The sequence below is a fragment of the Callospermophilus lateralis genome, chromosome 3 (genome assembly GCF_048772815.1).
Source record: "Callospermophilus lateralis isolate mCalLat2 chromosome 3, mCalLat2.hap1, whole genome shotgun sequence".
NCBI classification, from domain to species: Eukaryota; Metazoa; Chordata; class Mammalia; order Rodentia; family Sciuridae; genus Callospermophilus; species Callospermophilus lateralis.
Window position 1 is genome coordinate 86,742,273 of NC_135307.1, and position 23,965 is coordinate 86,766,237.

General features: G+C 37.6%; 1 protein-coding gene across 8 annotated transcripts in view; it reads left to right on the top strand.

Annotated features, from left to right (window-relative positions):
* Eif2ak4 (eukaryotic translation initiation factor 2 alpha kinase 4) overlaps positions 1-23,965 on the top strand; it is a 102,910-nt gene that overhangs the window by 8,855 nt on the left and 70,090 nt on the right. For 5 of the 8 annotated variants that reach the window (XR_013090762.2, XM_076850542.2, XM_076850543.2 and 2 more), the window contains exons 2-6: positions 1,753-1,865; positions 6,185-6,287; positions 11,817-11,969; positions 14,230-14,310; positions 15,293-15,441. Coding sequence is in view for 7 of the 8 variants with exons in the window: in XM_076850542.2 (XP_076706657.2) it covers positions 1,753-1,865; positions 6,185-6,287; positions 11,817-11,969; positions 14,230-14,310; positions 15,293-15,441 (599 nt within the window). In the remaining variant the exon portion in view is untranslated. Of the gene's footprint in view, positions 1-1,752; positions 1,866-6,184; positions 6,288-11,816; positions 11,970-14,229; positions 14,311-15,292; positions 15,442-23,965 lie in introns of those variants that run through there. The other 3 variants (XM_076850544.2, XM_076850545.2, XM_076850548.2) reach the window with 2 other exon arrangements.

The following is a 23,965-nucleotide window of genomic DNA, read 5'->3' on the forward strand; positions in this document are numbered from 1 at the left end:
TGAGTGTCTTTACATGTTCTTCCCTTGTCTGGAGTGCATGGTCTCTGAGGAGTCTCAATTTAAATGCTACATCCTCAGGTGTTCCCAGGTGACCCCATCTAAGCATGTTCCCTCACACCTACTTGTTCTCTGCATAGAGCACCACCTTGTCTCTTCAATAGCACTTTCTAAACAACACAGGCTGCATTGCTATAATTGTGTACTTACATGTTTATGAGTTTTGTTTCCCCCATCAGATAGGAAGTTCCCTGACAGTTGGAACCACAACTGTGTTCTTACCCCTGTGAACTCAGCCCAGTGCCTGACAGAGTTGGCACTGAGTAAGTGTGGGCAACTGATGCATGGAGAGGGAATGAGTCAAGGAAAGGCTTCATAGGCCTTGGAATGCTGACCCCTCTTCAGGACCATATTCACACTCAGGCTATACTGGAGGACCCACAGCTTTTGACAAGGATTATTATAAAGCCATATAAACTTGATTTTACAGATTTTATACACATAGTTGATGAGAACATTGTTATATGGTTCAGGATACATATTAAGGTTCACGTTATAAATTTCTGTAGAAATTAGTGTTGCTAAGTACTTTGTTGCACCTGAAAGAATTTTTTAATCTTTCTCCGTTCTGATATGATCACATTTCTGTCTTTGCCCTTTCTTCCTGGATGTTCAAAGAAAAAGTCAAGGTTCAATCACATTAACTCAGGATTGGCATTAATAAAAGTGTCTTATGAGAGAGCCACAGGTTATAGGGTCAAAGCTGTTTGAATTTTAGCTCTGTCACTGTATCTGTGGCAAGAATCTTAAACTCTGCTATATCTGTACAATGGGGATGGCATCTACCTTGCAGTTGCTAAAGTGCCTGGACTATGGTGCACTTAGTAGATGTTTTTTCTTCGGCTCCCCTTTTTTGTTATATAAGTAAAACATAAATTGCCTCATATCCTTTTTGGAAACTGTATGTCAGTGAATCAAAGAGTAGGGTTTTTGGTAATTGGGTGAAAAGCAGTTGATTGGAAAAGCACATACAATTTTAGAAGAGCTATCAGATGTCTTCAAGTCAGGATTTTTCCTTTGTTGATATCCCAGTATTCAAATCTCAATTCAAGTACAGGTGGAGCATTCTTAATTTGAAAATCTGGATTTGAAAATGTTCCAAAGTTCACAATTTTTTTAAGTCTGTGCAAATATTCAAAAAAAAAAAAAAAAAAACAACTGAAATTTGAAGCACTTCTGGTCCCACACATTTTGGAAAATGATTACCCAATTTGTATCCCCTTTTCACAGAGGCCTTCCCTGATCCACCTGTTTAGATGCCTTCTCTTCCCCTACCACTATGTCCCATTATTCTGTCTTATTTTCTTTATAGCTCTCATCACTAATGAAATTATTTACATATCCTCTAATTTGTATCAGTTAGTTGGGACTGTGTCTATCTAAATTTATTCCTGCATTTCTAGCCTCTAGGGCAATACTTTGCATATACTCAGCACTCCGTGACATTTGAATGAATGGAAACTAAGCAGAACATTTTGGTTAAATCCTTTAATAAATTTGAAAAGGAAAAATGCATTTTATCTGGCACATATTTTATTTTTTAAACCATGCTTCTGGAAAATATGACCCAACATCAAAGTAAAATATAATTATTATAATATTTGGGAAGTACAACTTTTGAGCTAAAGTGATCATTATCTTAATGGTTAAGATTGACTCTCTTGGGAGGGAAAAATAATGTTTTTTCTCTTTTAGGTCAAAGAGCCCCCTGAAATCAATTTAGTTCTGTACCCTCAGGGCCTAACTGGTGAAGAAGTTTATGTGAAAGTGGATTTGAGAGTTAAATGCCCACCAACCTACCCAGATGTGTAAGTACCTTTATAAATAGCTTTGATGTGGTTTTAGTTTAAGGTCAACAGTATTTTCTCCCCCTGCCATTATACATAAAATTTCATTTCCTATCACCTGTATATTAAGAGAAGCATATCAGCTATAGACATTTTCATGAAGTCTGTCTTGTTTTAAGTCTGTTTATAGTTGTAGGATACTCCTTACAAATACTAATACTTGCTCAGTGACTTGTTTGTTTCTTCTGACATGTTAACGTTAATTTATTTAATTCTTCATAAACTAGGAAGAGAACAAATCTTGAAGAAGAGGAGAAAAGCTTAGCGACTACTTAAATCACTCATGTACTTAGTTTTAAGGTGTGATTGGCATTGGAAATTAGATCACCTTCTGTGACTGACCTCAATTTTTACGTCCCAAAGAATGTTTAGAGTTGTGGCACTTCTCAGTATAACTGGTGAGCCATAGATGTGCAAGGCTATCCCCTGCACTGCAGGACCTTTAGCATCCCTGGTCCCTACCCACTAGTGCCAGGAGCATTTGCCAATCATTGAGACAACAATAAACCCTTCATATTTTCTCACACACACACACACACACAGACACACAAGGCTATATCATCTCTGGTTGAGGATCACTGGTTAGAGCAAAATTATTAGCCATTAGGATTCAAGTAGTCTTATGTATCTATCCCCAGACCTTCATCTGGAAAGACTGATTGACCTGGATGATATTAAGTAGTTTGAATTTACCATACAGGGAACCAGTGAGGGTTTCTGAGAAGGCAAGTGGCAAATAAAAGATGGCAGTGCTTTCTATGGTGGATAAAGAGGTTATTTAAGAATATTAAGAGACAGACAGGTCAACACTGAGCTCTTGCAAGTCAATAACTTTCTTTTGCCCTCAACATTATACTGAGTGTACACATAGTGGGCATATAAAAGATTAATTAATGAAGAAAAGGAATTAAATTTATGAAAGAAAATGAAGACATTGCCTCTCTAGTTGTTTGTTTTGTTTTGTTTTTGTTTGTTTGTTTCAGGAAGATTGGTTGTTTCCTAACACCAAATACATGGTGTCTTTCTGACACCATCCGGGAGTCTAGCAATTCAGTTCTGTCATTAGCTATCCATAGTTAGCACAGACCCTGCGGGTTAAGATATCAGTTCAATAAATGATGCCTGTTGCAAGTTGCAGTACTTCCTCTGACTTACAAATTTTGGCTATAAATTTGTAGGTTCCTACAGCCTCCTCCTCATGTTTGATAATTTACTAGAATGACTTACAGAACTCAGGAAAATATTTATATTTACCAGCTTATTGTAAAAGATATGACTCTGAAATAGTCAAATGAGAAAGATGCATAGGTGAGGCATGAGGGAGGGGGATGGAGCTTCTGGCCTCTCCATGTATTCATCAACCCACCTGATCCTTGTTATTTCGGGGTTTTATGGAGGTTTTATACTATAAGCATGATCACTTATTTAAATCATTGGCCACTGGTGCTTGAACTCTATTTCCAGCCCTGCTCTCCTCACACTAGTTTGGAGTAGGGTTGAAATTTCTCATCTTGTAGTCCAAATTTGGTTTTTCTGGTAATCAGCCCCTATTCTGACACTATGCAGACACCCAACAAGAGTCAACCTCATCCACATATACGCCAGTATAGTTGAAAAGGTTTTTTATGATCAGCTCAAGATGCTCTTCTTACCTCTGTCACCCAGGAGATTCCAAGGGTGATAGGGGCTCTTGTGCCAGGAACTGGGATCAAGGACTCTCTCTATATACTTTTTTTATACATTCATAGACTCAAGAATTCAAAATGTTTACTCTTGACAAATCAAAGAAAAACTTGGATACTTAAGTGCTAAAATATTAATTGTAGCATTATTTATGAAAGTAAAGAAATTGGAACAGTCTAAATTTTTTAAACAGTTAAAGCAGGCTTTCTCAGTCTTGGCACTGTTGGCATGTCAGTAGGATAATGCTTTTTTTTTTTTTTTGGTACCAGGGATTGAACTCAGGGATGCTTAAACACTGAGCCATATCCCCAGCCCTTTTAAAAAATTTTATTTAGAGATGGGTCTCACTGAGTTGCTTAGGGCCTCGCTAAGTTGCTGAGGCTGGCTCTGAACTTACGATCCTCCTGTCAGCCTCTCAAGCCACATGCCACTGTGCCTGGCTTCAGCAGGATAATTAATTCTTTATTGTGAGAGTTATCCTATACATTGTAGGATGTTTAATAACATCCCTGACTTCTAGATATAGGGAGTAGATATAGAGATACAGGAAGTACCTTCTTCCCAGGTTGTGACAACCAAAAAAGTCTCCAGATATTGACAGATGTCCACTTAGAGACAAAATTGCTCCTGAGTGAGAACTATACTAGAGAACTAGTCAGGTAAATCTTAATGTATCCACATAATATTGACAGATGTCCACTTAGAGACAAAATTACTCCTGGGTGAGAACTATACTAGAGAACTAGTCAGATAAATCTTAATGTATCCACGTAATAAAATATCATGGGATTTTTTTAACAATAAGGAAGTATTTTTAAAAAATTAAGTGAAAGCCGGGCGTGGTGGTGCACACTTGTAATCCCAGTGGCTTGGGAGGATGAGGCAGGAGGATCACAAGTTCAAAGCCAGTCTCAGCAACTTAGTGAGGCCCTAAGCAACTCAGTGAGATTCTGTCTCTAAATAAAATACAAAATAGGGCTAGGGATGTGGCTCTGTGGTCGAGTGCCCCTGAGTCCAATCCCTGGTACCCCGCCAAAAAAAATTAAGTTTTGTATCAACTACATAAAATTATTAGTCATGCAGCAAGGACATAAAACATTAGAAAATTTTAGAGTTTAACTAGTATTAAAGATGACTTTTATACCATTCTATTAATATTATTATACAATGATTGCTTAATTTTTTAAAAAAATAATTATGTAAGCTTTGATTTGGGGGAATATTGTCATCCTTTAAAAATGATGTGGTACAAGAAAACTTTCTTTTATGCCAAATCATCCTTGAAGCCACTCTGAAAGAGAGAGAGAGAATCCTCGGTGGGATGGACTGTACATGGAACCAGGACTGTATGACACTTCTATTCTTTTTCTTGGATTACCATATTCCAGATTTCTGTCTGTCCAGGCAGATAATGATTATAGCAACCTATCATAGTAAATGAAAGATAAGTGTTGAGAGAATGCATAGAAAGGTGAATAGGCGGGGTTGGGGTTGTGACTCAGTGGTAGAGCGCTCGTCTAGCATGCATGAGGCACTGGGTTCAATTCTCAGCACCACATAAATATAAAATAAAGACATTGTGCCAATCTAAAGAAACCTAAAAAGTAAATATTAAAAAAAGGTGAATGGGCAAGCCTTTAGTAATCTAAAATGCCAGAATTACTCAGAAATGCTTAATAGGAAGTGATGAATCATCTTATCTATAAAATTAAATAAATCCTATTTAATCCTAGAGTGTTGTTATTGGATGTTTATTTGTTGGGAATGCAAGGAAACCCAAGGGCTGGTTTGTAATATCCTTAATTAGAAATGTTGACTTAGATGAGCTCTTGGTGATGAGGAGGAGTGTGAATTAGGTGTCCTTGGAATAGGCAGAGTTTCCAGAATGTACATGACTATATTTATTCATGAGCCAGTGAGCATGTCCTTGTTTACAACCAGAATGTGATTGGGGCACAGCCTGTTGTAGGAGTGCTAGATGGATCACCATGTCTCTGTTTCACCTAGCATTCTTGTTCTGCTTTATGCCAGAGCATGCAAAAGAGTGCGTAGCACTTGAACTCTGGCCATTGAGCTGTCAGGGCTAGGTCAATTGACACTGGCTGCAAGCTAGGGTAGAGGATTACCACACAAGAGAGTGCATAGTTAAGTTAGTCAGAGTGAGAGCAGAAATGATTAGATTTTTTTTTGACAGAAGAAACTCAGAATTGGGGATTAAGGGCAAATCAGAGGCAATCAATAGTAACTGATGTTGGGAAATTTTAATCAGATTAGAAAACTGATATCAGAGACTAAGGAGTTGAGAGATAAGTCTGGGTCTCCTTAGGAAGTAGAGCACCTAACAGCCCAGATTGAAGACTTTGCCCACTTCTCCACCATGTTCAGCTAGTCCTTACTAAGCACTGTGTCAACTGGAGTTGCTAAGATATGGTTGAAATCATTTTGAGATTAAGGAAAGTGTTGGTGGTTACATGGAGAGATTCAAATACAAGGTCTGTGTAAAACCCTCAGGCCCTCAATTGTGCTGGGAACTAAGTGAATGAGAATGTGAACAGGCTGTTCTTTCTGATGTAACTCCTTTTTCCCCACCTCTCCAGAGTTCCTGAAATAGAGTTAAAGAATGCCAAAGGTTTGTCAAATGAAAGTGTTAATTTGTTAAAATCCCGCCTAGAGGAACTGGCCAGAAAACATTGTGGGGAGGTAAGTCTTGTTAAGCTAGAATTATAAGAGACAGTAACAGTCCCCGTGTGCTCACCAGCATTTGCCTTGACTTTCAAATTTTGCCATTGCACCTCAAATCCAATATTGACTAGAATGTTTTGTGTCATCCTGGTATCCACACAGGGAGAGTTGTTTATTTGTATTTGTTTAATTTACTGTATTTATGAATTACAAGTTATAGAGTGAGTACAGATGGTACTATTGATGCTTAAGAGTTGTTCTGAAAACAGCTGATGTAAACCTAGGTATGCTTTTTTGCATACTTTGGATCTAGTGTCATGAGCACATCTTGACTTGAACTTTTTTTTTTTTTTTTTTTTAGAGAGAGAGAATTTTTAGTATTTATTTTTTAGTTTTTGGCGGACACAACATCTTTGTGTGTATGTGGTGCTGAGGATCAAACCCGGGCCGCCCGCATGCCAGGCGAGCACGCTACCGCTTGAGCCACATCCCCAGCCCCTTGACTTCAACTTTTCTGTTGTAAAATATAGAAAAGTGATTTCTGACCAAACTCTGCAACTCTCCCTTTAGCATATCAGAAAAACTCATTGTTTTTCTTCTCAATAACTAGTGACATACTCTACTCCTTCAGTGTCTGTTCTGGACCTGAACATTTATAATGAGCTTAGTACTAATTTTTTAATCCTTTGAACATCAGGGTCTAATATGAGTTTTCCTTGATGGCAGAACTCTGAGGGCAAGACTAGATGACTCCTGGGGGAGAAGAGTATTGCTGTGTTTTCCTCAGACCAGGCCAATTCCATTTTTTTCTGGTTTGTTTGTTTGTTTGGTACTGGGAATTGAACTAGGGTACTTTACAACTGAGCCACATCCCCAGCCCTTTTTATTTTTTATTTTGAGACTGTGTAAGGATGCTTAAGGCCTTGCTAAATTGTGCAGATTGACCTTGAACTTGTGATCCTCCTGTCTCAACCTCCTGAGTCACTGGGATTATAGGTGTTTGCCCGAATGCCCAGCTCCAGCCAATTCCCTTTAAATATAATTCATCTTTTCCTGACTTGTTTGTAAAATCATTGTTTTTGCAAGATGTTTTTGTCAGCTCTCTATCTCTATAACAAATACCTCAGATAAATCAATTTATAAAGAGAAAAGGTTTGTTTTGGCTCCTAGTTTTAGAGGTTTTAGTCCATGATTGGTTGACCCTGTTGCTTTAAGGCTGTGGCCAGGGAGCATGTCATGGTAGACATGCATAGCAAAGCAAAACACTGCTTACCTCATGGTAAGTCAAAGAGAGGAAGTCAAAGAGAGGAAGAAGAAGGGGCTTGGATCCCACTATCTCCTTCCAGGGCACATACATGCCTGATAATCTGAAGACCTCCCTCTGATCCCCACCTCTTAAAGGTTCTGCCACTTCCCAGTAAAGCCAAACAGGGACCAGGTCTTTAACACATGGGCATGTGAGAGACAATCCAGATCCATACTGTACCATTTAAGATAGCTCATGCTTAATTATCACATCTTGTAAAAACTGGTAAGAGTTAAACGAGGACTAGTCCTAGGGCTCTGAGTCTGACAGGCCTATGTTAAAGATAACTATAGGTAACATTCACCCCCTAGAAAGTGACTAGACAGATTTTCACTTATATTCCATAATGTAGTGAGTCATAATGCAGTCTGTGAAGTACCTTTTGGATAATAATAAAATAAAAATTTATCCACTTAAGTTCTTAGTTTTTAAGAACTTCAGTGGTTGATGAGGTGCACAAAGTGATTACAGAACACCCTGGATCAAAAACTAGGCCTTTGGGAATTATCAAAGTTCTTTCAAGTGTAAGGTGCTCTAATGTCTAATGGAAAAATAATATGATGGAGTTATTTTGAAAGTTTAGCTACAGATAATCCTCAGATTTCTTGGTTTTCTGATTTGTAATTTTTTTAAATGTGCCTAAAATTGCCTTAAAAATGTCCAAATTAATCTTTTAATGTTGAGATAATTATAGATATACTTCCAATTATAAGTAATACAGAAAGAGCCATGTATTCTCTACCTGCTCTGCCCCAGTGGTAACATTTTGTGACACTCTAGTACAGTATCATACCCAGGATATTGACATTGATATAGTCTAAATGTAAAATTAGTCCATCTCCACAAGGATCTTTCATGTTGCCCCTTTGTACTTTCCTTTCATCCTTTCCTTCACTCCTGGCAACCACCAATCTGATTTTTATTTCTATACTTTTGACATTTTAAGAATATTACATAGGGCTGAGATTGTGGGTCAATGGTAGAGCACTTGCCTAGCATGTATGAGGCATTGGGTTCAATTTTCAGCACTGAATATACATAAATAAAATAAAGGTCCGTTGACAACTAAAAATTATAAATAATAAAAGAAGAATGTTACATATAGTATGTAATCTTTTGAGATTGGCTTTTTTCTCCTGCATAATTCTCTGATGATCCATCCACATTGTTACATGTATCAGTAGTTGTTACTTCTTACTGCTTAATAGTATTCTGTGTAAGGATGTAACACTTTCTTTAGCCATTCACCAGATGAAAAAAATCTATTTTTTTCCAGTTTTGAGCTACTGCAAATGAAGTTACTATAAATATTCATATACAGGTGCTACTTGACATATGATGGAGTTAATCCTAATAAACTTATTGTTAAGTTAAAAATGCATTTACTGGGCCAGGGCTGTGGCTCAGTGGTGGAGCGCTCGCCTAGCATGTGTAAGGCACTGGATTCGATCCTCGGCACCACATAAAAATAAAGATATTGTGTTCGCCTAAAACTAAAAAATAAATATTAAAAAGAATGCATTTACTATACCTAACCTACTGAACATCATAGTGTAGCAACACAGTATACTATAGAGTATCTGTAGTTTTCCCTTCTGCCCCATCATATAGCTGGCTGGGAGCTGCATGTGACCATCACTGCCCAACATTATAAGAGAGTATCATACCACATATAGCCCAGGAGAAAGAAGATCAAAATGCAGTGGAGTATTATTTAGCCTTGAAGAGAAAGAAAATTCTGACATTTGCTATAACGCAAAATGAAATAGCTAATCACAAGACAAACATTGTATGATTTTACTTATATGATTCTTAGATTCATAGAGACAGAAAGTGGTTGCCAGGAATGGAGGGGAGGAAAAATTGGAGAGTTGTTTAATGGGTACAGAGTTTCAGTTTGGAAAGATGAGGAAGTTTTGAAAATCGTTGTTGAAGATAGTAACAACATTGTAAATGCATTTAACATTACTGAATGAATGTAGATTTAATGTTGAAGATGGTAAATATTATGTTGTGTATATTTTGCCACAATTTAAAAAAAATTAGTACTCATCTGAAACACCTCATATATTAAGATTTGAAAGGGTACCAAGCATGGGAATGTATCCTGCAGATTGCTATTCTTGTTTGTCTAATGTTTGTTTCCACTAAATCTGAAGTACTGGGAAATCTAAAATGCACATAATTCTAAAGAAATTGTTTTTATTTTCAAGTAAAATAGAGTATAATTAGGTATTAAAGTGTGGCTTAGAGATTCATTGTGGTATGGCACTTGCTGATAACTGGCTATTAAAATATTGAGTCATTTAATTATTTGAATGGGAGGAATAGGCACTCCAAAACATGTGTTTTAGCACTTCCACTTGCCTCTGAATCATTTTTAATCTGTATAGCAGCTTTTTGTTCATCAGTCCTATAAAAGTAAATTTAAATGTAACTTAGGCTTTATTTTTTACAATGAGCAAAGTCAAATTCAATTTTTTTTACTAATTCATGAAACAAATATTTATTACCTATCTAACATGAGCCAGGCACCATCTCAGCTCTGGTAAGACTACAGTGAGAAAATATTTGACCATGCTGTGAGGGCAGCAGACGGAAAGCAATCTAATGACAGTGTAGTAAATCAGGCTATACTAAGTGCTATGAAGAAAAATTATGGTAAGGGGTCTGGAGCTGGATGGTGGAGTAGATAAGGTTTGCACAAGGAGCAGGCCTTCAGGAGAGAGAGGTCTCTGGGATCTGAGCAGAGGCCTGAGGCAAAAACCATGAATCATGTAGTATGGAGGGAGGGAGTTTGGAAAGTAGTTATTTTCTTCCTGTCCCATAAACTTTATCAGAGTTATTTGTACAGAAAATGCTGGTAAATTAAAAGAAAGACCCTCTACAGTGTGGCTCCTACTCCTTTCTGGTTTGAAAATGTTTTCTCTTTAACATAATAGAAACTACCTGGTTTTTCCAGCTTTCCTTGGCAGAACTTTTCTTAGAAGAACTTATCTCTTAGACTTCAGATTGTTTTTTTCAACTTTATAGCAATATATATCCAGTATATACCACAACTTCTGGTATAACTTTAAAAATATATTAACTTCACCCGTCAGAAGCTATGGCTTGTTGGCATCTGCTCCATGAGAGAAAATACAGTACCAGACAAACCCACTTTATATTCTCATGTACAGTGACTTCTGCTATTATTGACCACCATGTTAGGTCCATTTAGAAGCTGTTTTTTTTTTTTTTTTTTATTATATGTTTTAAGCATATATAGAACTAAGAAGTTTTAAATTCCTTTATCATAATTGAGAAAAGAAGAAATTTCAGTAATGTGTTTCTCATCTGCAGAAGTTTGAAACTCTGAAACAGTGTGAGTGAGGTCTCAGAGCCCCAGATTCTATCCATTTACCAACCTAGGTATGATTATGGCTTAGCCTCAGGTGGGAGCAAGAGGCTTTCTAAGAATGCCCAGAGGGGAAGGGCGGCTTATTCTTCCTGGGTCTATCTGTGAATGCTTCCCTAAGTGGAGATGAAATACTTTTTTTAAGTATTGACCCTTTATAAGTGAGAAGATAGTGAAGGCTTATATTTGCCTCTATATTCTACTCCAACCAGTAGAATATTTTCAGTATCTCATGGACAAATGAAAGTTCTGATGTTAGACATGTGTATTCTCCATGCAATTGTCATTATGTAAACAGGTTTACTAATTGGAAAGGTAGTTTTTGTTTTCATGTAGTTTTAAATATTTTATCAGATTTATTTGTACTGAAAAATATTTCATGGAACTTTTTATACAAAAAATGCCAGGAGGGGCTGGGCTTGTGGCTCAGTAGTAGAGCACTAGCCTAGCACATGCGAGGCACTAGGTTTAATTCTCAGCACCACATTAAATTAAATAAAGAAAGAAAGAAAATAAAGGTATTGTGTCCAACTATAATTTAAAAAAAAAATTAAAAAAAAATAAAGAAAGTAAATGCCAATAAGTTTCAATAGGCCTACAAAAGAGAAAAGGAGCTTTTTTATTTATCCAGGGGTGATTGTCTTGATTGTAACTCAATGCAGTGAGCCCTTTTGAAGCTTGTCCTGCTGTGATTGCATCAGACACTTAATTCAGAATGTGTGGTAGTGAACTGAATAGCCACATCTCTGATTGCTGGCTTGGTTTGCTGTTTGGTAGCCTCTCCTTTGGGGGACTTTTTTCTCATATTGGATCATTTGTGGATTCTTTTTGTTGACATGTTTAGGTGATGATATTTGAACTGGCTTACCATGTGCAGTCCTTTCTCAGTGAGCATAATAAGCCCCCTCCCAAGTCTTTCCATGAAGAAATGCTGGAAAGGAGGGCTCAGGAGGAGCAGCAGAGGCTGTTGGAGGCCAAGCGGAAAGAGGAGCAAGAGGTAAGACTCCCCTCTTGGGAGCACATGCCCTGCCCTGGAGGCCACCAAGTTTTCTGGGTCATTAGTCTGTCTCTATCTAAAAATGGATCTATAAGTTTTGCTCACTGTTTGACTCAAAAAATGTGGAGGCCCTGAGAGTAACTGAGAAATATTGTGTGGGTCCCTGAGCTGCCTCACAGAAATCTTAGTTCAGATCTAAAAAAGAAAAGACAGAGAAAGGAGGCCGTTTAACCAGGTTTCTTCTTGTGGTCTTCTGAGCTTGCCAAGATGTACACAAACCCACTGAATTTTCCTTGTGAGAGATGGTCTCTCATGCCATGAGGAATCGCAAAGTGAAATGAAACTGTTTTTTATGTTCATTAGCTATTTTTTATTTTTCTTAAATCTATTTCCATGAGGTTATTAATTCATTGCTTACTTTAAAAATTTCTTTAAGTCTAAGATAATATATGCCTCTAAATTTCCTTTTTGATTTTAATTCAATTTTCCTTATGCACATTATAAAAAGAGCCTGTTTGTTTTTTTCCCCAGATATTTTCCTAACACATTTATTGAATAATCATTCTTTATTAAGTGAGTCATAATATTTCCTTGATAGTTTAACTGTTTATCTCTACTAGGTTCTGTTGGTAAATTATCTATTTTGTTCAATCCATCTGTTTTTTTTTTTCCTTGAGTCTTTACTCACCCTGAATTACTTTAGCTATAGAAAGATAGAATATCTGACAAGCCTGCCTTTCCCCATTCTTTCATATTCTATTATTTTTTTCTCAAACATTCTAACCTATTTATTTATTTATTTAGCTGTACTAGAGATTGAACCTAGAGGTGCTCTGTCACTGAGGAATCCCTGGCCCTTTATATTTTGTTACAAGGTCTTGCTAAGTTGCTAATGCTGGCCTTGAACTTGCAATCCTCCTACCTTAGCCTCCCAAGTCCTTTGGGATTACAGGCATGTGCTACCAAATGGTAAATGGCATTTCACCCATTTATCCTTACAGATGAACTGTAGAATTGCTTTTTCAAAGTCAAAACAACAATTAAACCCTCTGGGATTTTTTTTTTAATATTTATTTTTTAGTTGTAATTGGACACAATATTTTATGTGGTGCTGAGGATCGAACCCAGGGCCTCGCATGTGCTAGGTGAGCACTCTACCGCTGAGCCACAATCCCAGCCCACCCTCTGGGATTTTGACTGAAATTATACTAAATTTATATATTTATTTAGGAAGAATTGAATCTTGACAATATTCAGACTTCCCATCTACATTTATTTTTATCTCTTGATGAAGTGTTCTTTTTTTATCCCTGTAGATAGTATTACTTCTTACAGTTGCTTCTGTTGATTCTTGTGTCTAGCTCTTCTTTTTGTTTTTCTGCTTCATTCTGAGCTTATATAATCACTGCCTCTTTGTGGGTTCCTCTATTTTTTTACTGATGATCTCCTATTAAATTGTGTAGCCAGGTCATCATTTAAAGTTTACAGTTCCATATTATTTGAGAATAGTGGATATTTAGCTAATAGTTTTGTTTTGGTATGCTGCTATAACTATCTATTAGTTCTTATTACTATTTTAGTTTGTGGTGTCTTGGTACTTTTTTATATATATTTTTAGTTATTAATGGACCTTTATTTTTATGTGGTGCTGAGAATCAAACCCAGTGCCTCACACATGCTAGGCAAGTGCTCTACCACTGAGCTACACCCCCAGCCCTGTCTTGGTACTTTTGATACTTGTACTCTGGAATTTTAGGGAATTAACAAAAAAGAATGGATATCAAAATATCACTTTTTATACCAAAAGACTTATGAAAAATGCAGGTACAGGTCTATGGCTAGTGGGTGTGGTGCCTGGTATTGAGGACAGCGCAGCCCACCTCTGGCAAGCCAGCCCCAGACCCTAGGGCAAAGATAGCCACAGTTCTTGTACCCTACAGATAGGCAGATATAAGAGGTGGGGAGATGGGAGAATTCAGCAGCGTTGCCATAATGAAAGTCCCTCCACATGAAGAGGTAAAGAATGGAAAATAATATTCTCCTCACACAGTCTTAAAACCTCAGCTAGGAAGCTAATTGCTTAAGAACTCAGACAAAACTGATGGACCTGCATTTTGTACTAAAGTTCTCTATATTCAGGTCTCTTAGAAGAAAAGGGCTTAAGTATATTGAAATTCAAGTCAGAATTCTATAATTTTTGAATTGACACATAGTATGTATGTTAGAGTTTGGTGTCTGATGGTGCTTTTATTTATTTCAGAAGCGTGAAATCCTTCATGAGATTCAGAGAAGGAAAGAAGAGATCAAAGAAGAGAAAAAAAGGAAGGAAATGGCTAAGCAGGTACTCTATCAGTTCTGCTACACTAAGATAATCTACATTTTGCTAAACATAAAAAGTTTTTATTTCCATTGATGTTATTTTTTTCCTTTCATATTTCTATCAGTAGTAAAGCTTAGAAAAAAAATCCCCAAAGTTAAATGTATTGTATATTTTAGATTCTCCAAATAGGTGGCAGAATTTTAAGTTATGTCATCTGTAAGTGATTTAAGCTTTGAGGGTTACACTAATTTATAAAATGAGTCAAGGAAGAGGAGACTGAAGCTTTGTTAATTAACCCAGACTGGAATTCTTAATACCTAGAAAATATTTGTTCATACTGAAGAGTGAATGGAAACAATATGCATGTATTAGAGATTTCATTCAATGGTGGAAAAGAATGATGTGACAAAACAGGTTTAAAAGTCAGTAGTAAAAACAGATAAAGTGCTTTTTCTTTATTTTCCCTGATTCCAGCTCAGTCCCAAAGAACAAGGTATACATGTTTACAGAAGTCCAGAGAAAATTTTGCTCATTCTCTCAAACAGAATTAATAATGCCTTTCTGTTTCATGTAATTATTTCCACAAACAGGTGTACTGCCTATGTGAAAGTAGAAAGCTGAGCACAAGTTAAGATGTTTGTTTTCCACCAACTCTCTCATCCTGTGTCTGATCTGCCTTCCTGTCAGCCACTCTGCATTCTCTTTGAATCCCCTCTTCTTCTGTTCATCTCCTTTTGTCCCTCTGCCTAATTTTTTATGTTTATTCTAAAATTGTAAACATTTTCATTTATAAAATTCTCTTGAAACTATAATCTGAGCTTCAGATCTTGACTCAGTACATATTTGGGCATTAAATTTTTAAAAGTTGAGTTCAGCTTTATTACACTTGTAAGCACTCAGCTTAAATAAAATTTGCATTCCATACTGAATTGCTAATGCCATACCATGCTTGTTTTCCACATGTGACTTACATCTAAAATAGGTTATGCTTTTCTTTTTCTAGGAACGTTTGGAAATTGCTAGTTTGTCAAACCAAGACCATACCTCTAAGAAAGACCCCGGAGGACACAGAACAGCTGCCTTGCTACATGGAGGCTCTCCTGATTTTGTAGGAAATGGTAAACACCGGACAAACTCTTCAGGAAGATCTAGGTAAGTCCCTGGGATTCTAATCTGGGAGGATGAAAGCTGTAGGATCAAAACAACTTGTGGTAAACTTTGATAAAATTTCCAGATAGGACTCTTAAGCCTATAAATCTTTTTGTTTGTTTGTTTGTTGTTGTTGTTTAAAAAAAAAAAGAAAAAGAAATTTTATTGCTTTGCTAGCAAAGGAGACACACCGGGGACTCCTGTCCCAGAGGCTATGATTCTGCCTTTCAACAGGAACAGGGACCTTTTAAAGATGTGATTCAAAGGCTGTATTCTACATGTTCTCCGTTGAAGTTATAATTCATTTGTTAATTTGGGAGATAATCATTTCTGAGATCTTCTGGTACCATCCCCAGAGTCTGGATTACTTAGTTACTATAGTGGGTGTGTGTACAAGGACAGATAAATCTATATCAAGAACTATGTAATGTTTTGAACAACCAACAATAAAAATTAATTAAAAAAAAAAAAAGAAATAAAGCAAAAAAAAAAAAAAAAAGACAGATAAATCTGCCTAAAATGGGGAAGAAAGACAGTCTTGTTTCCCTTAAGATTAGAGAGAGGGAGAGATTAGGGAGGAGCAGGGAGAGAGGGAGAGAAAGCCTATATAAATATATTAGTTAACTGGACAAAACCAAATTTTCATTTAATACTTTCCAAGTGTATTGAATGAAACCAGTTTCATAGCTCAAACCCCCTTAGAACAGCCTGTAACACTTCACAATTCTGCCTTCGGTACTGTTCAATTTGACTTTTAATTGTCTATTATATGATAAATTATTTAAATCTTTCCTTCGATCTGTAATATCATCCTCTCAAATCGTATGCTTTCTGTATATGTTTCAGTGTGTAACTCCTTAGGCACAACCACAAATTTGGGGAGTGCTCCAAAATGGGCACAGATGTAGAACACCTGTTAAATGAGAAGGGAGCCCCTCTCTGCCACTACTGAAGTGGGCTTCTGTGTTGCTCCCTGTTACCAGAATTCACATGAAAAACACTGCTTCTTCTTTCTCATCCTTTCCCACTAAGCTGTGGAGTCTTCCCTATTTTCCCTTGAGAGTAGAAAGGAATTTTAGTGCAGAAACCATATAATTTGAGAGGATGAGCACGTCATTAAATAGTATGGGTACTGCAGCTCTTAAACTATCTCTTGTGAGTCTCCAAGCAACACTTAAAGCCAACTCTTTGCTTCTGTCAAAACAAACATTTTAGGTACCAAACTAAAGATTTATATAAAATTTCAGGTTATAGTTTGTTTATTAGAAGGAGACATTTTAGTTCTTTCCCTAATGTCCTTTTTTAAAACCAACTTAGAAATAATTTTGATAATGTTTAACTACCTACTATTAGGGTAAATTAGAGATTTTTTTAAAATTTTTTTTTAGTTGTAGATGGACACAATATTTTTATTTTTTTTATTTTTATGTAGTGCTGGGGATCGAACCCAGGGCCTCACGGATATGAGCAAGCACTCTGCCACTGAGCTACAACCCCAGACCTAGAGATGTTTTGAATACTGTTTCTGGTGACAATCTTTTTGAGGAATACCTTCTTACCAATTAGATTATAACTCCTTACCAAATTAGATTATTTTTTAAACTGGGTTCTAATAGTGAATAAAAAATTGTCAGAGAATTTCACTGGGAAATATTTAGCAAATTCTTATTGTGTTAGAGATAGCAGAATTAAATCAATGTTATAAATATGTCTTTTTAGATATGGAAAAAACAACTTTTTTATGTTTAATCATGTTTATATTTGTGGCTGACTGTGATCAGTAGATCCAAGGTTAGACTTGCATTTGAGATCAGTGATAGCAAGTGTATTCAGAAAAAGGCAGGAAATTGTCTCTCCTCTTGCCATGGATTGAACAACTTTTTAATGTAACGCCTTTAGAGTGGCAGGTATGTATCTTGGATGGAACGACATTCCATGAGTATCAAAGAACAAAACTGACAATAAATAGTTGTCATCTATTTCATCTGTTTGGCAAGTTTGTTGCATGTACCTACATGGACTCTGCATTGGTAGTTGTGTTAGCTCCTGACTGAAAAGATCAAATCCTTCTTAAGTGTAGTTTAAATGCTTCTTTGGTTAAAAAACAAAAAGTCATTGATGTGCCAAATTACTTCATGGTATACTTGTGATTCTTTTTCTTGCCTGCTGTTCATTGGTCCTCATTATTTAGAAAGTCAAAGAAATAGGCAAAAGTTCCACTTTGTCTTTTTGTGAATAAATACACATGTTAGACTTAATAGAGATGTCTTTGTCATCTGAATTATTAGCAGCAATATTTGAACTGACTATGACTAAAAGCAGTAAAATCTAGAATCATGTTTCACTGATTCATTCAATAAATGCTTATTGAGCACTTACTATGTGCCAGGCGCTCTTCTGAGTACTGGGATTTGGTAAACGAGATCAAGGACTGTCTTTGTGGAGCTTATATTCTCATTGAAAACTGTCCATAAGCAAAAAGAAATGTCAGATAAGGATTAGTGCTACACAGAGAAATAAAACAGGCCTGTGTTGAATAAAAGCTGGATGACCATTTTAGAATGTTTGAAGGAAAACATACAAAGTTTGGATCTAGAGTGGGGGGTTCTGGTTCTAGAAAGTGAGAGGGAGCCAGCCAGACCAAGATCGGAAGGAGAATAGCTCAGCACAGAGAACAGTTGGTTTGGCTAATCCAAGGCTGGCATGGGCCTGCAGTACTCAAAGTTCATTAAGCAGGACAGTAAGGCTAGAATTAGTAGACATGGAGAGAATAGTTCAGGAAGGATCAGAGGACTTTGTTGACCAGGGTGGGTCAACAAAGATAAACGAGCAGCTTTGAAGGTGTTACTCAGGACTAAATACGATACCTTCTGATTTGCATTGTTGTTGTGGTTTGGATGTAAGGTGTTTCCAAAAGCTCATGTGTGAAACGATGAGATGCAAGAAAGTTTAGAGGAGAAATCACTGGGTTGTGAGAGTCTTAACCCAATCAGTGAATTGATCACCTGATGGGATTACCTGTGTGGTAACCAAAGGCAGGTAGTGTGTGTTTAGAGGAAGTGGGCATTGGGGGTGTGCCTTTGGGGCATATATTTTGTATGTGACAAGTGGATTCTCTGTCTCTGCTTCCTGATCATCAAGTGTCATTTTCTTCTGCCATGATGTTCTGCCTCACTTTGAGCCCTGAGGAATGGAGCTGGCTATCTATGGACTGGGACCTCTGAAACTGTGAGCTCCCAAATAAACTGTTCCTCCTCTAAAATTGTTCTGGTCAGATTTTTTTAGTCACAGCAGTGTAAAAGCTGACTAAAACAATTGTGGACTCTTCTTCCTGGCCACAAGTGGAGAATGGACATTGGGGAAACCACAGTAAAAAGTGAGTGGTTTTAGCATCTAGTTCCCCATCATTCTCCCCTCCCTTGCTTCACAGCATCACTCCTTGAGCACAACAAGCACCCTCTCATCTCAGGGCCTCTGCCTGTCACTCTGCCTAGGACACTTTTCCTATGTCACTTTGCATGGCTGCTGCTTCTAATTCAGTTCTTTCCTGAAGTATGACCTCCTCAGAGACACCTCCCCTGAGCTGCCCTCTACTCTACGTCTCTGCTTAGTACCTGTTATCTGATTCTCTATTTAATTTTTTTCTTTTTCTGTTTTTTGTTTGTTTGGGATTAACTGTGTGGTAACCAAAGGCAGGTAAAGTGTGGCTAGAGGAGGTGATGGTGGTTGTTGTTTGGTTGGTTTTGGTTTTGTAATGCTGGGGATGGAACCCAGGGCCTTGTACATGTTAAGCAAGCTCTCTACCACCGAGTCACACACCCAACCCCTGTTTTTCAGCGTACCACTTACTACTAGATGAAACTCTCACTCATTTGTTTTCTTTTTGAAATGGAGAATGAAAAGTTCATGAGAGCAAAAATACATGGGTGTCTTCCTCAATGCCTGATAGATACATAGTAGTTGTTCAATAAATGACCTGATGTAGGAAAGGAGGGCACAAGAGAAGAACAATAGAAAGAAAGGAGAGATTGTGGTTTTTGTGCCTTTAGTGTCTGCAGCCTCTTTACCCCGAGCAAGTTTGCTTTTCTTTATCTGTGGGGTATATCAAGAATTAGTTTTGCCAGGAATGGTGGCAAATACCTGCAATCCCAGGAACTCAGAAGGCTGAGGTAGGAGGATCACAAGTTCGAGGACAGTCTCAGAAATTTATCAAGACCCAATCAATTTTGAGACCTTGTCTCAAAATAAAAAGGGATGGTGATGTAGCTCAGTGGTAAAGCTCCCCTGGTTCAATCTCCAATACCAAAAGAAATTAGTTGTTAAACACAAAATTTCTACTTCTTAAAGCAAGAGAAAGAGAGAAAAGAAAAACATGCATGAAAAAACATGGTGGCAAGGACTTAAAGGCCTGATCATTGGGGACCTGGCTCCTTGACCCAGCTCTTCACTGCTGAATCTTTGTTTTTGTTAAAGAACTTTATTTTCTGTATCCTTCAAGTCATGAAGGATTGAGGATTTGCTTTTTAAAAAAAAATTAAGGTAAAATTCAAATGATATTATTAACCATTTTGAAGTGGATAGTTCAGTGTTGTTGTCTTTTGTAAAGTATAGACCTAGTTCTCCTCAGTCCTTGCCCACATTTCTACCATCAAATAAAATCAGGTTATCTCCTAGTTTGTTTTCCCTGTTCTAAAGCCAAGTATGGTAACTGCTAGTACATCATCTGTTCTGAGAAGAAACAACTAAGGGTATAAGACATGGGATTTCAGAAGATGTGATGAGCAGAGCGCACAGGGACCCCTGCCGCAGAGACAAGAAAAGGCAGCCTCGTGAGGAGGACTTGAGCATGGCTGATGGGGACGGAGAGGAGACTGCTCTAGAGGGTGCAGCCAGGGAAGCTGGAAGCTCACCCTGTGGTAACAGAAGCAAGAAGAAGAGACAGCAACGCAGGAAAGAGGAGGAGGTCTCGGATGTAAGCTGCGAATGTGACAATGGCAGGACTGAGGAAATAGAGAACAGAAGTAAGAAGAGGAGGCGGCAGCAACTCGGGGAGGAGAGAAGGAGAATCAGCACTGACCAGAGCACCAAAAAGAAGAAACAGAAGAAGAGAGACTGACGGTCTCTCAAGCTGGAGTCAGTGCCTTTTCAGTTGAAGCCTCAAGGACCATGGTCAGCGTCCTACATGAGGAACCCCTCCCGAAGAGGCATCTGAGCTCAGGGACAGCAGTCTCCTGCTGGAGACAAGTGCCACATCTTAGTCAAGGGAGTGGACGTGGTCTCTCCTGCTCTCCCTGCAGCCTCCAACCCAGAGACTAGAATCGAGTGCCCCCAGGAGCCAGGCAGCTAAGGAACAAGGTAGACTGGGGGCTGTGGGAACAGGAATATAGACAGGCGCATCCCTACCAAAATATGCCAAAATGTAGACCGACAGGAAAGGTCTTGGTTTTTAAACATCATGAAGGCTAAGAAAAACATAAATTTGGGGTTATGGGCTATATTCAGCTCATAGGTTGCTTGTTTCTAACACTATAGCAATTGACTATAAATAAATATGAACTTGAGCTCCCAGCCTACAAAAAAAAAAAAAAAAAAAAAAAAGACATGGGATTTTCTCCACTCGTCCCCCTCAAAAGTTTGGGAAACCACTAACATAAGGAATGTAGATGGAGGTGAGAGGATCCTTTGTATATCTCTCCAAACCCATGTTCCTCCATTGCTTACTGTTTCTCAATTTGGTTCCCAGCAGACACAGACTGATTCACCTCAAACAATATCAAGAATTCTTTTTTTTTTTTCTACAAAGATCCTGAATAGCTAGAGTTTTTTCTAGCATCTTGGTGAGTTTGGCAGGAAGTTTAGACTGCTGCAGTCCCAGTTTCAGAGTTGATTCTCCTTCCCATCCCAACCTCTTATATTGTTAGCTTTCTATTACTGGAACAAATTCCTAAGATGATCAACTTATAAGGAGGAAAAGTTTAATTTGACTCACTTTTGGAGATTTCAGTCTCCATTGCTTTGGGGCCAATGGCAAGGCAATGCATCATAGCAGGAAGTGTGTGGTGGAGCAGCTCATGGCTGGGTCATAAAAGGAAAAGGAAGGGGCCATGTCCCCACTGTCCCCTTCAGTGACCTGAAGACCTCCTACTGGGCCCTACGTTAAAGGTTCTACCATCTCCCAAAAGCACCTAATTAGGGACCAAGCCACAGGGACCTGTGAGGGGCCTCTCAGATCCAGACTGTAGCACCTCCACACTCTGATTGTATGGGTAGAGCAGTCTCTTGGATGGCAGCCAGATTCTGAAGGATTGGCACTCGACAATTTGCAGCTTTTCTTTCTGTCAATTGTCTGCTTTTTTCCTTTTCAGTTTTTTTAGGGTGTTGTTGTTATCAAGGTCCTAGATATTTAATTTTGTCTTCTAAAATTGAATTATGTTAACTTCTCTATCCTTTATAAGACACGTTTAGTATTATTTGGCAATTTTGTTTTAAACACTCTTTCCTTAGTACATTGGGTACTGCTGGTTGGCAAAGCTGACAATATGAGTGATATTTCTAGTAATATTGCAAATCCCATGGACATTCCATATCCAGAATAGACCATTGACGAGGACATCAGTGTCCTCGCTTCTAAACACCATTTGTGATTCTGATGGCATTGAGAAGACATTTTACTTATGGATGAGTCTCAGTAGACAGTAGAAGCATCCAATATATACAGAGCTTTTTGGATGAAAACCTTCTTTTCATACTCTAGATGTATTTTTTAACCTCCAGAATTATTTCTGTTATCTGTCTCATGTAGCATATGCCACATTTGTCATTTTGTTGACACTTTCACTTTTTAAATTTTCTCCACTTTTCCCTTAATTCTAATTATTTTTTTTTTTTTGGTAACACTCCTAACACTGTGTTTGTGAGAATCAGTCATAATAGGGTGGCTAATATTCTAAAACACCTTAAAATCAAGTATTTGCACACTGTCAACTAAAGGGCATTTAGATGGCCTACACTAAAATGGATCTTGTCACCATCTGTTGAAGGGAACAGAGCCGATGTTGAGGGGCTTCTGGATAATTTGTGTAGTTTAGTATATCATTTTGAATCTTTGCGTTTATTCTTTTTTCCATAAATGTCAGTGTACTCCCTGTTTATGCAAATAATTTCAAAAGCCGAAATTTAAACAGAATTACAATGTGTTCTTATTCCCTGGTATTTAGAATATATGGTATAAAAGACTTGTGTCACAATACATAATCTTATCACTAATGTAGGGGTTGGCTGGGTGCCTTTTCCCCCACATCCTTGCCAACACTTACTGTTGTTTGTATTCTTGATAACTGCTGTTCAACTCAGAGTGGATCAAGGACCTAGGAATTAGACCAGAGACCCTGTGCCTAATAGAGGAAAAAGTAGGCCCAAATTTTCATGTAGGAATAGGCCCCAATTTCCTTAAGAAGACTCCTAAAGCATAAGAAATAAAGTCAAGAATTGATAAATGGGATGGAGTCAAACTAAAAAGCTTCTTCTCAGCAAAAGAAACAATCAATGAGGTGAAGAGAGAGCCTACATTTTAGGAGCAAATTTTTGTTATAACCACATCAGATGGAGCACTAGTCTCAAGATCTATAAAGAACTCAAAAAACTTAACACCAAAACACAAAACAACTCAATCAATAAATGGGCTAAGGAGCTAAACAGACACTTCTTTGAAGAAGATATACAACGGATCAACAAATACATGAAAAAATGTTCAACATCTCTAGTAATTAGAGAAATGCAAATCAAAACTACTGTAAGATTTTATCAAAGCATTTCTTATGTAACTTGTGACTATCAAGAGCTTTCTCCCTTACTTCTTCAGTGCAACCCTCTCCCTCAATTTTTTTTTTTTTTTTGGTTGTTGTTTTTATAATGTAGCTTCTCAGCTATTGTTCCTCATCTAGTGGGGGAAAAGTAGGAAAATAAAGAAATAAAAAATAAAGTTAAAAAAAAAAAAAAGAAGAGGTTGGATTTTGAGTATTTTGGAGAAGTTATAGAAGGAAATAACAAGGAGTATCTACCAAACACAAATGAGAGAATGAATAAACATTCAGTGGTTGGGGCCCAGTAGGAACCTGGAATATGTGAGGGCTCTAAAACCCCCTGTTTTGGAGCTATCTCCAGATATATATGTGCATGGGAATGAAGAGATGTAGGACTAATCTTAATCACTAGAAATATTCTGCATCTGTACTACTTGATATTGTAGCCACTAGCCACATGTTGTGATTGAGTACTTAAATGCAGTGACTATACTTAAACTGAATTTTTATTTAATTTAAATTTAAATAGTCACATATTGGTCAGCACAAACTGAGAACACGGGCTTTATAGAGTCCATGAGGAGATGGCAGTGGTGGGAAATAGGGGAGTTGAACAGCTTTCTCATTAGCCCCTTCAGCTCCATTCCCAAAACACAGATGTTAGAGTGTGAATGGGCTAAGCAGAAGAACACAGGAACAGGAATGTCCTGTGCTAATCCTAATTT